Source organism: Antrostomus carolinensis, unplaced genomic scaffold (genome assembly GCF_000700745.2).
Source record: "Antrostomus carolinensis isolate BGI_N321 unplaced genomic scaffold, ASM70074v2 scaffold40090, whole genome shotgun sequence".
Classification (NCBI taxonomy): domain Eukaryota; kingdom Metazoa; phylum Chordata; class Aves; order Caprimulgiformes; family Caprimulgidae; genus Antrostomus; species Antrostomus carolinensis.
Window position 1 is genome coordinate 12,272 of NW_010288495.1, and position 15,634 is coordinate 27,905.

The 15,634-nt window shown below is 33.5% G+C and overlaps 1 protein-coding gene across 1 annotated transcript in view; it reads right to left on the reverse strand.

Annotated features, from left to right (window-relative positions):
- Positions 1 to 15,634, reverse strand: part of PSMD14 (proteasome 26S subunit, non-ATPase 14) — a 44,463-nt gene that overhangs the window by 9,279 nt on the left and 19,550 nt on the right. Inside the window, exons 5-8 of the mRNA XM_010166917.1 lie at positions 15,277 to 15,396; positions 14,131 to 14,201; positions 13,014 to 13,164; positions 533 to 640 (exon numbers count right to left, since the gene is read on the reverse strand). Of these exons, the coding sequence (XP_010165219.1) occupies positions 533 to 640; positions 13,014 to 13,164; positions 14,131 to 14,201; positions 15,277 to 15,396 (450 nt within the window). The remainder of the gene's footprint in view (positions 1 to 532; positions 641 to 13,013; positions 13,165 to 14,130; positions 14,202 to 15,276; positions 15,397 to 15,634) is intronic.

Genomic DNA, 15,634 nt, shown 5'->3' on the forward strand with positions numbered 1-15,634 from the left:
AGCAAATTACTGCATTATATAAAAATCAGAGATTAATTATTTAAGAGACAATACAAGGTTAAATCTAGATTACATATTAAGCAAGAACCTATATATGCATCGAGTAGAAAGACACAATTATTAATGAAGAGGGAAGTTTTTGCATAATTTGCTTCAGAATAACTTCTCTTTAGGAAAGCTGAGATGTTAATAAGCAGCAATTTTAAATTGCAGTACTGAGAACAGTACCTATTTTGCATCACATGGTATGACATCAATTGTCATTTTTAAAAGTTTGCATTTCCATAAATCTGTACTTTAACCTTTGCAGTATATACTTACACATGCATTCACACTTAGGTATCTAATTTAGGGCCCAATTTTAAACCCTTCACATATATAACTACAGTCATGAATCACAAATTATAAATGCATGCAGAAAAATGCTACAGAGAGAACAATAAACAATTTGTAGCTTACTCATTTTAGGTACCTTTCCCCAAAACTGCTGAATAAATTTTGCAATTTACAGGACTATCAACACTGGGTTTACCTGGATAGATGGCTTGTTTAAGTGACCCAGATTTGAAGTTGTTTGTCTTGGTTCATGTCCCAAGACCATCATATTAGCATTGATCAACCTGAAGGCATCAATAACAACCTGTAAAAACAAGATGTCAAGTCAATTCTTTTTAGAAAATGCAACTAATAGTGCCAAGCAACAGTGGACACTGCACAATCAACTCTCATCTGTTTTTGGCCTTTAGCCAGAAAATCATTTAATTATAATATTAATAAAAAAGAGCCTCCTGCTGGCTATGCTATCAGCACACTATACTACCTTGTATTGTAAGGTGACACCAATTATTACGTTTTCCATGGAGCTGTAAGTTTCATATGCATGATATCATCATATAACATTGAATTTTTATCTAAGCTTACTCTAAGCTTCAAAGGTATGCATATGTTTGTCACCTAAATCTTATCCAATCAAAATGAATGACAGAGAGAGACTAAAACTGAAAGTGAGCACAAGCTAAGGGACCAAGTCTAAAGCCCAGTCCTGTCACATCAATTATACTACCACAATACTTGAAATGACAACAAAATTATAGCCAGCAAGGAACTTGCCCCATGTATTCCCTTCTAGTCAGATGCTTTTTGCTTCTTGTGACTACGAAAGGGTCTATAAACTGTCTGATGGATTAAAAAGTCCTTGTCAGTGCTACTCTCAGGAGCAAAAAATAGAGTAAAAGAAAACCAAGGTCATTTATGATTTAAAGGTACACAGTAGGTAGTATTCAGTGCTATTTCACTGCAAATAAAGTAAAACCATCACTGATTTTTACTCTACCCTGTGCTGAATTTGACTGTGAAAATCTTTGGAAATAGGATTTCATGGCCCCATATAATAAAACCCACACCCCCATTCAACACCTATGTGAGGTGAAACAGAACTGTGAACATCAACAATACACTCAAACCCACTCTTACTGGGTACTCGCCATTAGAGATTCGTAATTGCAAGATAAGATTTCTTGTTTAGGCCCATCTTTCAACTGGACCAGTGCACATACAGCCTTGTACATCCACAGAAATAATACCAGGCATACTTTGCAGGCATCTTGTCTGCATATGGTTTAAGATTTATTATATTTCATCAAACTAAGGAAATTTAAATCTCCTTTTAACAGCTTTTCTACAATCACTGTTATTCTTTCTTTCCATAGTATGGGTTGGACAACAGCAGATGCATTTATACGGCTGGTTTGATATTTTGAGGAATTAGATCTGAATCGAATATTTTATGCTGAACAAACAAGAAATCAACCACTGGCACTAAAAGTCTGCAGAGAAAGTGACCCTGAGTCTCCCACCTTGTTACAGCATTTTAATCTCTGTTTTATATTTGCATTATATTAATAACTAAATATATATGCAATTTATTAGGGGTACAATACAAATATTGAGGTCATTCATGTGGAAATAAAATTAATTGGCAAGTATTTATAACAACAACAAAAAAAGTGTAAACTGAAAAAGCCTAATAACTTATCACCTGTTGTATTTACTTTTGAGACCCAACTATTTCAGTCATGTTGAATGACTTGGTGCCACTAAGGGCTATTGCCTGGACTCTCAGCCAGATCCATCTACATATGTCATGTCTTAAAACTGCAGGCAGAAAACTTAAAAAAAAAACCCCACCCCAAAATATTGTTTATTAAAAATGTTAGGTTGTGATCCAATTAAAGTGAGTTAGTGGTAATACTTTTTCCTGAACAAAAGTAAAAACAAAACACAATTCAGACTCAAAACGCAGCAGAAGCATGCCATCTGATACTAATGTTAAAAAAAAAGGAATTACTTTTAAAAAAATCTTAATTCTCAGAGATCTGAAACAGTTTCTATATATACATTTTCTGTTATAACATATAAAATATTTTTTTAACACTATCAGATTTTTCTCTATCTCAAAATACTTGTGACAAGCTTTTGTACATATCACTCTGTGTTCCATTTTAACCAGATGCTCTAATTTATGAACACCTGGAAATGCCCAATCATAATAAACAGGCAGTATAAATTAAAAAAATCAAGCAAAGCAAAAAAATTCCTCACTACAGGTTCTCAAGAGACTAGTTATATAAGGGGAAGAAAACCCAAGCAAGTAAAAATTTACCCTGAGGAGCAAGAAACATGAACTTGGCAGTATAGTATAATCACAAGGAGCTGCTTTATGACTTACTAACGGCCATGCTCCTAGATTTGAGTTTAACTGGGAACTTCACTAAGCAATGTTGAGTTTATCCAAGAACAAATGGCATTGTCCAGCATGGATTTGTTTTGGGACTTCAGCCATGTAAAATAAAAAGAAAACCGAAAATAAAAAAACTGATTAAACTTGGTTTTGATAATAACTTCAACATTTCAGTTGGTGTTCTCAAGGTTATGTTCAGATAAATATCACATTAAAATATGAAAACTAGCGCTAAAAATATTTCTGAGTGATACTGACTGTGACCGTAGCATCTTAATTCTGACCAGAAATAGTTTTTGTTAAGTTTCAGGTACTACCTGTGTGGGAAAGGACTGCCCACTTTATCTGTCCCCCTGAGGGAATGATATGCAAGTATTTCCTATGTAGAACAAATATCAATCTAACAGAAAACAGTATGAAATATTAAAATAAAAAAAATCACAAATATTAAGCTTGAAAAATTGATAAAACAGCAATTTCTGCACTCTCAGAGATGTACAAAAAGTACATGTGTGAATGATAGTTCTCGTCTCAGTTGCACTGTGACGACCAATGGTAACTAAATACTTTAACTACATTAAGATTAAAGGAATTTGCTGCTATCACTATAGCAACCATTTTAAAGGAACTAACATGCTCAACAACCTGGAGGCTAAATTTAGATCTAATACGCAATAAAAACAAATACAACAATAAATCCTACATACTAATTTTTATGAAATGTAATTGCTTTTTCACAGTGAGCACAAATCAGTCGCTCCTTTAGAGGATTATATCAAAATAAATAGACTCATTAATGTCCAGTGTACTAATGAGCAATGGGTGAAGTAGGTGTTAATTATGCCACAGTAAGATTCAAGAAAAAAGCCCCGGTGAGCACTTGGAGGTGCGTACAAGCTGAAGTCTCCATCTCTACGTTTGTGTATTTTGAAGTACAGCATGATGCAACCGATGACAGCAACATGGTCACCCTGTATTCTACAATGGAAACTTTAGACACAGTATTTTGAACAAAGAACCTCTAAGGATTAATTAAAAGCAGCACTAACCCCCACTCAGTTACTTAGATTTTTGTTGTAAGACGTCATTATTTCTTATCCAAAAATTTTAAGCTTTCACTGTACTTAAATTACCTAATGCAGCACAAACTGTTTTAGTAAAAACTACAGTTTCCAAGCTTAATGATAAATTTCCCTCCCTGTAAGGACATAAAAAAGTTAAAACAAGTCTATGCCATTGAGGTATTTTCCAGAAACATGAAGGTAGATTTTTTTTTTTAAATGCACTTCCATAAGTGCAACCCTTTCACCGCTCTGACCATTTAATTTTTCCTAGTATAAGTGTCTTCAGACTTTTCAGAGGTCATTTCAACAGCAGACAGCTTATAACAAAACCATTAGCAGTTTGGCTAGCTTAAGGAAACCTCTTACTTTCCTTTTTTGTTTATTATCACTGCATGAATCTGCAGCATATGAGAGTTTATAATTTCTCAAGCTTGTTAAATTCATGTTAAAGGTCTGTTTTCTTGTTGAATAAATTTTGTTCATATAATGCTGCCTATTTCATATACTGAGTCTTTAATAGCACCTTTGGTCTATGCGCAACTCACAGATCAAAACAGAGGACTAAAATAGGGGTTGATGATGCTATTTACATGTGTGATGCCTGCTGTCTTCTTGTTAGTAGCTTTAATATAATAGAAGACCTTGTCTGTTTTGTAATTAACACATCTTTACTGGAGAGATATTTGGAAGTGATTGCTGTGAATATACTGGTTAGTAAAATAAACACAATCACACACCACTTTCTGTTATCAGACAAATTTGTGAATTGTACACATTATACTCCAGATCAACAAACTGTGATATAACAGCCAAGTAGAAGACACATTTATATAACCCTTTATTTTTCTGAAAATATGTATTCAATCTGACCTTGCAAATATAATTAGCTTGTGGGATGTGTGGATTTCAGTACCATGGATGCTTTACTAATTGCAGCTCTTGGAAATAGATACTAAATATTTGGAAGCTGCCAATACAAAATAAAAACTGCATCTTTTTGTACATCTGTCTTAGCCTCAAAAAGCATAATAATCTAAAAAACAATAACTATACAGCATTTTTTAAGCATTTCACCAGGGTCATCAAACCACAGTATAGTCCACATGATGTATTTTTAGAAATAAAATTTACAATTATCTTCAGTGTAGTTAATAAATTTGAGGATAAATTAATAGGATTCATGGCTATTCACAAATCTAAGACAAGCACTGGACTCCTCAATTGCTAACAAGATCAAAATCTGGCCTTTTATGTTCTGCACATAGTTATTAAAAGTAATGGTTTGATTAAAATTTAGGACGCTTAGTAGCTAAGACTTATTTTAGCTGCTTCTGAGAATATGAATGCCATATATATTACCATTTTTTCTAAAACCGTCTTCATAACTTTATTTAAAAAAAATTTCAAGAGTACTTTATACACTTGATTCTATTAAATCCCTCGAATACCAAATCTACAAACAATATTGAAATAAACAGTTCTGTTTTGCAAGACCCACTGTATTTTAATGGTAAACTTTCGTTGGAAATGTCAGCTTTTTTTGTTTAAATTAAAAAAATTTCTAACATCAGTATTTTTTCCAGTGAAGAATCTATGACATATGGTGACTATCTTTAAAAAAGTATTGTATCCTTGGAATTCAAATAGGTATGTATTGTTTATGCCATAGGTTTATGAACAAACATACCAGTGCTTAAAGACAACTCTGAAGCATATGTGGTTATGCCAGGTGTGGAAAAAGAACTAATGTCCCATCTAAAATCTCTTTTATCACCTGCAACTGACCTGTTATCAACTGCTTAGTTTGTTTCTAGATTCTTTAAAAATGAAATGGAACATGTGACTTGAGTGCAGCTCAGGTTTATGACCATTTCGTTATTTATGCTGCCATGCACTGTTAGACAGCTACAAGTGAAGAACATCTTCTGTCCCCTGTAAGCCCACAACATAAAAAATTCAAAGAAATCTTACTTTTTATGCCATTTCCAATGAAAAGCACTAAGAACTGAAACTGACTTATGCCAAATGCATATCACTGAATTGCTGTGATTGTGAGTTTGAAGTTTGCAACATGGAAATTATTTATAAAATGTCAATTTTAGCTCTGGAAAATATATTCCTAGGAGTATGTGCATCTTCCTTCTCTATCCTTAGAGAATTGCTTACTTGTGGTCAAATCCACAGTACAACTTGAACATCCATGCTGGGAGGGGAGAGAACCATGGTATAATACATTTATCTTGACAAGTGAGGGCATGCATCCATAACTCCCAAGCAGCAAAGCCACAAGTTATAAAGCTATATGCCTTAATGAAGATAAATGGACTATTCTACATCCACCACAGCAAAAGGAAATTAAACATTTAATACTTTTCAACAAAAAATCTTCTTGGAACTTTTTTTGTTTTAAGGAAGGGCATGAACTGAAGTAACCTATGCAAATGATTCAGTAGGTAAACATATATTGCTTAATTAAATCACAGTAAGTCCAAAGGATGTTGTATAACAAATTTTAGTACACCAGCACCGATATTAACTGTTTTGGCATTCCATTAAAAAAATTAGGAATATATTATTCTGAATATGTGCAACTACTGAAGAAACCATTGGTTTTCAAACAAAACAGTTACAAAATAGTGGTATAGTGGCAGTAATAAAACAGTTCAATACTTTGTAGTTTATGCCTAGGTTTTGAAAAACACATCCTGAACTGAAAGCACAGAATGGCCTATACTGTAGTGCAGATGCAAGTCATCTCTTACCAGTGTGATTCTTCAGGAAAAAGAGCATCAATCTTTACTGAATCAACAGTAATCAAACCCATCACAAACATATCTAATTCCTTATTCTCCAAAACAGGTTCCTACCGAAACTCAGTCCTTGCCTAGATCAAATCAGGATGTTTCTGTCTCTGATACGCAGTTTACTGCACCAAATGCTCTGTTCAGTCAACATTAAGAAATACCACAGTACTATAAGAGTATATAAATGTACTAGTCATTGTACAAAATGTACAGAAATGTACCTTTGAAATTTCAACCAAAGTTACTTTACATTGTAAAGTTATCTTCTCTATTGTAGAATTTTTCCCTTTACAGTAGAAAAGTGTTAGCAAGTCCAGTTCTAATACTGAAAGCTGTTCCAGGTATAAACAATACTGACAAGAATTGTAGGTATCACGTTTTAAAACATACTTTCTTGTAAAATTTTATCTGCATAATAATTCACAATAAACAGACATGTCTCCAAAGCAGCAGTAGTGACAATGTAGTCAATTTACTGCTTTGTTTAGTTGTTTTTAATTAATATTTTCAAGCTGTACCCTAATGACTCTTGAATTCACTTGTGTCTAGGGAAGATTTATTAAGGCAAAGGTTATTAAGACAAATGTATGAAGCGGGGAGGGGGAATTTGGTATATAAAGAAAATCTTGTTAGGTGGCTCCAATCTACTTAAAGTTCTCACAAACTTAATTCTTAATGGGCTATTTTAAATTTCAAATTTCAGGCATTACACTAGTCTCTGCACACATCTCATTTCAAGGACTGTTTTTTTCTGCTTTCTTAAAAAACAGCTACCATTTCCTCCAATGCTGTAGTTAATTCAAACAAACAAGGGAAAAGGATGGGTTCAAAAGAAAAAATAATAGCACTGTTAAAAGAGTAGAAGCCTGAAAATGTGCAATCTTTCAGAAAACTAGAGTAAGATTTATGTTCAGCTGAAGAAAATTCTTGAGGCTAGATGGTAATTCCAACATTCAGAAGAGTAATTGTTAAATCTCTGTCTGCTTTTGGTGTCACTCTTTTAGACCATCAAGTAATTACTAAGTTATAAAACCATTCACATACATATTCGTCTTGATAAGTTGGGAGGATTTACAACACAAAAACTGTCTCAGAAAAGGAGTTCAGCTGCCTTTCGCCACATATGTCACCAAGCTGAGATAGTGTGCTGTATTGCTCATATACGTAACTAATTACACACAGGTTGTCACCTAGATGTAGAAGTACCAATGAGCAAAAAAACAGAGGAGAAGGAGTAGTGTTTTATAAAAAAGGTCACCAGAACAGGTCATTCAGCAAATGAAAAACAAAGCTCTGTTCAACCACATGATCTATTGGTTTTGCAGTGGCATTTTATCCTACATCTACATAAATTTTGTACATCTTGAAAAATGGACAAAATCTCATGAGCACAATAAGAATTTAAAGCATGCTGGAATACTAAAAATTTCAAAGTATAGTATTTAAGCCACCACACTTTTACAATAGACATAAAATGCTTTATCATACTAAACAGAAATGTGAATAATTAACTATTCTATTTTTTCTTTGTTAACAGCTCAAAAAGACTTTGAGACCTTCATCTTGCTCAAGATGACCTTGTCTTTGGACAGACACAACTTGGCTATGGACCTCCAGCAGCAACTCAGCTAAACTCTATTGTCCTCAGTATTACAATTGTACAAGGAGGATAAAACCAGCATCTTTATCTCCCGCTCTCTTTCTCCAGATAATAGCTATTTTAGCACAAATAATAATTAAAAAAAAAAAAAGATCCAAACAAAAAAAAGATCCAGAACAAACCTTAGAGTATAACCGTCCCTCTATATTGGGACTTCTAGGAGCATGATAAGAATCATTTTTTTCACACTTTAAAAATGAGTAAAAAGAACAAATGATAAAGTTCATCACATTTGTTACTCCTTTTAGAATAAAATTCTAAAGACCTCAAACTCAACAAAAAAAAGCAATTTACAACTTCCACTGAAAAGAAACTGCTTGAACAAAATGGTTTTAGACTACAGCCCACATTCTGGCTGCTCTTTGAAGTATCAAACCTTCCAATTCCAGAAGAAGTTACTCAGACCACAGAACAAGGTTCTTCAATGATGTATATGGCAGGACACCATAGTAATAAAATGGAATGGGAAGCTGCTGACTGTACCTAAGGAGAAAAAAAAACCAAAAACAACCCTGCAAAAATAATAAAGTATTGAACCAGGTATTCCCATGAGGCTGTTGCATCTGAAGACTCAAGTGGACAAAACCCTATGCAAGTTGGTCTGAACTTGGTGATGACACTGTCCTCTGCGCAAGGCTGGACTAGACGATCTCCTGAGATCAGTTACAACTAGAATTATTTTGATTTACCCGGCTACCCAAATGTACATTTTTTTTGTAACCTTTGTAACCGTTGAATGAGATTAAGATAAGGATAAAATACTATAGCAAAAACTTATTTTATGAAAATGGCAGGATACAGTTTAAGCACAAGATTAAGATGCATAACATATTTGTTTTTATCTGTCAGGAGGTGATTAACATGCAAAGTAGAATTTATAAAAAGTTATTGCGAAGATAAGTCTTTTCCTCAGCAAAAAATAAAAAAAAAATTTTGCCATAAACCAACAGTTCTTCCTACAAATACTTCTGACAGTGCCTTGCTAGGTAAAATTATGGTATAATGGACATGAAATTTTGCTGTATGAATAAGAGATTTTGCTACCTATCCTACTAAACACCACAAGCACCAACAAACTTTTTAGATGTACAAAATGGATTTCTGACAATTTTGGATATTTTACTGATCCTTACACTTCCCTCCCAGGGAAACCAATGAACTGCCTCAGAAAAACAAAACATTTTAAATGGTGACTTTTTATAATAAAAATTTAAAGTCCAAAACAGTTCAAAAAAGAAAACACTACTTTTTTCTTAATTTAACATATATGAGTGCAACGTAGTAAGTTAATGCTTGTGGAATTGAAGATACTATGTTACAGCGGGTTTAGTGTAGTTGTATTTTCCCTAAGAGGTGAAGAACAGCTGCTAAGTTAAGGTCCAAAAAAAAAAAAAAAAAAAATTATTTTTAACGTTTGGCAAAGGTATGTAATTCTCTGTACAGACATTTCAAAATGTATGTTGGAAATAAATATGAAATGTCAATATTTAGCTTTATTCCAGATCTTTAATGAAATTACTGTTTCTGTGGAATATTCTAAATATGTATTACAGCTTCCATTGCACAGACTGGAAAACTGGAGGGGGTAATAGAAAGATTTATTACTAAGTACAAGATGAAGCAACAGCTAGCCAGGTTGCCTCACTGGCTATATTTCAGCATGTTTGAGTTCATTCATAGAAATATTTTTTTTTTTAAAGTGTCAAAAAAGAAAGCTTTTTCTTTCCAAGTTCTGATAACATTGACCTTCAGTTAAAATTCACTGAGCTGTTGCAAGTTTATTTTACGGAGAGATAGAATATTATTAGCCTAAAAATTGCAATATGTGGTACACAGTCATGAAGAAATATAATGTGTGTGCAGGAATATGTATGTAAAGTAGTAAGATCAGTTTTTAGAATTATTTGTCCTTCATGTGTTCTACAATATTTACATAGTAATATTCAAGTCCCAAAATGGTCATTACAGCAGCTGGCATTTAACTCACAGATCTACATGACAGCTTTATTTTTATATAAGGGTTTTATATTACTCTCTTTTTTTGCTCATTGGCTTTAAGAAGACATTAAATAACTTCTTTTTAAACTTACAAGAATTCTATGTATCTTTATCTTTACATTGCAATCACACACTAGGTGTTTGGAACACACGTATCCAGGCGAGGACAGCTAACAAAGAAGTTAACAAGTTTTTGCTTTCTACCAGTGACAGGGCAAACTGCTTTTTAATGCTTTAGCCAGTCACGGTGAACCTGAGGCTCCTCATCAGAATTCATTTCAACTTCCTGACACATGAAAATAACCTCTGCCCCGGTTATTCTTCACTAGCACAACCATGACTGCTTCACTGACTACAAGCCATAGCAATTTATATGGGTATGGACCTGCCCCGAGGCAGGTTTAAAATTAGCTGATGTGTTATTTTGGACTTTGTTTCTAAATACATCTAATCTCAGTCAAAACACGCCATATTAAAATCTTCTATGCCACATGTTCACTATAATTTTTTGCCAGACAGTTATGCTAGTAAAAGGTATAATGAGTAACAATCTTGCTACATACGGGCAAAAGCCCACCACTACAGGGGCTACTACACCAGCAAAGTTACCTCTGTGGGCAGTTCTTCTTTTGCTGGCACTGAGAAAAAGCAGGTACTGCTCTGAAATAGGCTTAGCTCAAGTTGACTAACATACAAAGAGGCCCTGGACGCTATATTAAGGCAACCATGCACAGGAAGCAGTCAAACCTGACCTAACCCCTTGAGTTCTAATATAACTGCTCTTCTCTCAGTTCATCTAAAATCAAAATAAGTTTTAATATAAGCAATCCTTTAATATAAGGATCATCAAAGTCATACACATTCCATAGCCTGACCTCACCTCCAAAATCAAGAAATAAATTAGAAGGGGTATTCATAATTTGGGGAATTCTTTCTCTTTCTAAGCTTTTAAGGATGCACTTGCCAGAAACATGACAGATGTAAACTTTTTTTTTTTAAAGTGAAACCTGAGAATGTAATTTAATCTGACTGTAGCAGCCAGACTTGTATGAAAAACAAACATTACAAGACTTCCAGTGATCTCAAGTACTGGCAGCAATGCCATAAGAAGAGCTGTAATTTAGAAATGTTTAGATGGACAAAAATTATTCACATTCAAAATAAATATGCCAAAGATTTTTTTTTCTATGAGAACAAAGACCCTCAACTATGACATCCGCATCAAACAACAGTGGCAAAAAATATTTAAAAAACCCCCCAAACCAAACCACTTAGTGAGCAAGTGTGGTCTTAACAGTAGTGTGACTTACTGGGAGGCTTTTCTCCTTAATGGATTTAATAGCTAGTGAGGTCTAAATTAATTACTAGTGTAGTTCTGAAAATTGTTATTTTGACAAAATAAAAATAATCCTATTTCAACATTTCTTTTGGAGTGGGAAAATAAGAAAAAACAAAAAGATAAAGTTCTAGAAAAAGTAATTTTCTAGAAAGTTCTAGAAAAAGCATTTTTTTCTTCACAAAAAACACCTAAATTTTCTTCTACTCCTTTTGCAATTTAAAAGAGAGTAAAATCGATTCAGATGTCTAATAGCTTCCAAACAACCGGCAGCTATTAATTCTTCAACTGTTACATAAACAAATTTTCTATTAAAAAATCAGTATTAAAAAAAAAAAAGCAACTGAAAATGCAACTGTAGCTTCAGAATATTCTATTACGAAATTAAGGGAACCCTTAGTGGAATTTTTTGTTAGATTTAATATATCTGTCTCACAGAAAATATGATACTACAGCTTTACAGAAGATGAACATTTACTTTTTAAATATTTATAAATTTACATTAATATCATCCATATATACCATGACGCATTTCAATAATTATTCTACAATACAATGGGAGTGCATGCTCAAACAAAACACCTCAGCAGTATTTTAAAGCAGCAAACCACCTAGCCAATTTCTGTACGTTCTGTAGTTTTTCTAATCCACTCTCCCTGTGGTTGAGCAAAATCGAATTGCCTCTCACATTTGCAGACAGCTCTGTGAAGGTGATAATAGAGCTGCTCCCTGCTGTCATGAGGCAGGAAATAGGAAAATGGCATATGGGGCTAGAAAGAAATAAAAAGAGAACTAAACAAGAACAAAAGAGATTTCAACAAAGGACAACTATAACCCAATATGCTTTGCAAGTTAATCTCTTTTCATAATCATTTAACATACTTAATCATGTATCTGCACACTTCTCAAAAACTCAAATGCTTGATATCAAGTCTTCTGTAAAGTTTTATTGCCCAAAACATTTGGAATAGAAATTATACTAAAAGCCACCATATGCAACACCTATAAATCAATGTCGCCTTAGTTAGTACCCATGTTAAGGGGCTGAACATATTCCAATCTGTTAGTAATTGATATTAGATTTTGTGGCTAAAATGTAAACTTGGATTATTAGTTGCAAACATGTTGAGTGACACCTGAGTAACAAGATATTTAGGGAGGATTATGATTGGTTATGTGTACTGACAATACCAAAGACTTCCAGTCTGTTTAAGGACTACTGATGTAAGATGCAGAATAAACTTAAAATTATATTTTAATTTAAAATGAGAATTTTTTTATTTTAATTTTTTAATGCAGAATGGGCCTCCAAAAATCAAGAACTTACACACATTTACAGTGTTTCTATGTTAAATCTTACTGAAGTACCCTTAAAAAAAAAAAAAAAAAAAAAAAGGTAAGCTTACTATACCTTTCCTTTTACACTCTGAATGGGATCCACCACCACAGCAACAGCTCTTTCAGATAAGGCTTCAAAGCTTTGCTGAGTATTGATATCTACACCAGACAACCAACAGCCAAAGCCAGGGTGACTGTGATACCAACCAACTACCATCTCAGGTCTGAAACAAAGAGGACATTGAGATTCTTAAAAACAAAACCACCTAACACAAAAAGAAATATTAATATTTCAGGGCATAAATTAGGATGAGCTGTGAAAAAACCCCCACCTTTAGAAACATTTAAATTACTCACCATAGTATGGTGAAAAAATAGACATGAATAAATGTGACAAAAGAGGGCTATCATTAAGGGATGCACATTAGCAGTGGTAGATCATGGTTTCAGTTTTTCACCCTGCTACCACACCTTCCCTGAACTAGTTTTTACCCTTTCAGCACTTGGGTAAATATCTACTCTTTAACTCCTTGGCATCGAGGGTTGAATTTTCACGGCAGAAAGTCCATTTCAGACATGGACAACGAGAACCAACGGTGGGAAAGGATTAAATATCAATTAAACCAGCAGTAGAACTAGGAACTCAGTCAAAAAGCAATTTGCACTGTTCTGTTCAGCTGCTGAGCCTTTTGCTAACATTAATTTTGAAGTTTTTCCCACAGTAAAAGAATTTGAGCAAGCAGACGACAACTGTTGAGAGGTAGGAGTGAAATAAAAATTTGTTTAAATACTAGGACCTTTTACAAAATTTTCCCTTTCTTTGCATTAAAATTGCTCATAAGTAAGTTACAACTCTAATTTTTTTACCTTAATTAAAATAAATAATAATTTAAAAAATCAATCTTTTAAGCAGGTACTGTCTATTAACTGCTAAACTGAGCAGCATTCTAATCTTTCTGTGCAATAATTAAAGCTGTAGGTTTAACACGAGTGACAATCTCCTGACAACAGAAACACACAGGGTGGACTGAACTACATGCTATGCTACTCACCCGATTTCTGAGATAATTATTTATTTTTAAACATTATAAATAGCCCCTAGATTACTAGTTTTGCAGAAAGTCAGCCGTTTCTTCTAAACAGCGTGCAAGGAGTACTTGTTATTGTCAGCCGTCTTTAGAGTGACTTACCTTCCTGTCTGTTTCAGCATATCCAACATTTTTGCCTGAAATACAGGATCAACAGCCTCCACACTGACACCCTGATGCAGAAGACAAACAAAAATTAGTTGTACGTAAAGCAGTATTATCTTTTAAGTTGTTACTTCACACAAACAAAAATTTCAACACCATTCATAAGCATCTGTTTAAAGGGCAACCCGACTAGTTCAGAACTACTTGACAGAACAGCCTTAGATGGAAAAGACTATTTTTATAAATGTATTCAAATGCGATTTTTAAAATGCTGAAATAAGATTTTGAATTGTTATTTAAGTAATCTCTTCTACAAGTAAACATGACTAAATAGGCATCTTTTTCCTCCTCTTTTTGTTCTGCAAACTCTGGCCTGTTGTTTCTCACAAGTTCAGCTCTACAGGTTTTATTCAAAATTAATACCACATACTGGCTTTTTGCAGCTTCTACTTATACTATGCATAGAATAAACTCAGGACAAAAGAATTTAAAAATTTCATTGATGTGCAGGTCTGAGTTACAAAGGGATCTGTGCTTTTAAGACTAATATTTTGTTCAAGTTATAGAAAAAAACATCATCAATTCCCATTATACCCATTGGCTCATTATCTCTTTAAACTATCTCTTTGTAACATGAATACTCTTACTCGAAATTAAATTACATAATTTTTTTCACATCACAAAAATATCATTTAAGAGACATGCCACTGTAAGATCTGTCAAAGAGAACAAGTTTGAAATATATCTATAGCATCATCACCATTATGGGCATGATAAGCTTCTAATCAAACCTTTTACATTTTGAATCCTTCCCCTGGCTCACAGGATACAAGTTCTTACAGTTATCAATTTATAAATCTTATAAGTAATGTTATACCAATATATTTATACATACGTAAAGACACAACATCTCCGTATATTGATATACACACTTATGTACTAGCCTCTGCTAAAAAAAAATTAATCTGTTTTAACTAGCTTTTTTACTGAAACACTTAAATCCATTAGACATATTTGAATTATACCTAGTAGGCTATACCTTAAGACTGCATAAATTAGATAAAGTAGGAAAAGCCTTTTAAAAATATTTACCATATGGAGAAAACAAACAAAATTATCAAGGTCTAGCTGCAAAGAACTCACCGTTCCTGACTGTGGCATTGCAAAAACATCAATCACTCTCACAGTGTAATCATCAACAAATTCCCCAAGCATCAGACCCATAACTTCCATAGGGACACCAGCACGACCATGCTTCAACATCTGGAATTAAGACCAAATGATACTGTTTGTTAACAGGAGGCTCAAGTTTTACTTGGGATAGTTCTTTCAGCCTTTGTTGATCTATAGGTAACTTGTAGCACTTTTGGAAACTATAAGGAACTATAAAACAGTAAAAATTAAGCCAACAAAAGAGAAGGAATTAAAATAAGCTTCTTACTCTCAGTGTTCCAAACAGTATTAATTTATTTTAAAAGTTAGTCTGACCAGCACCTAAGGA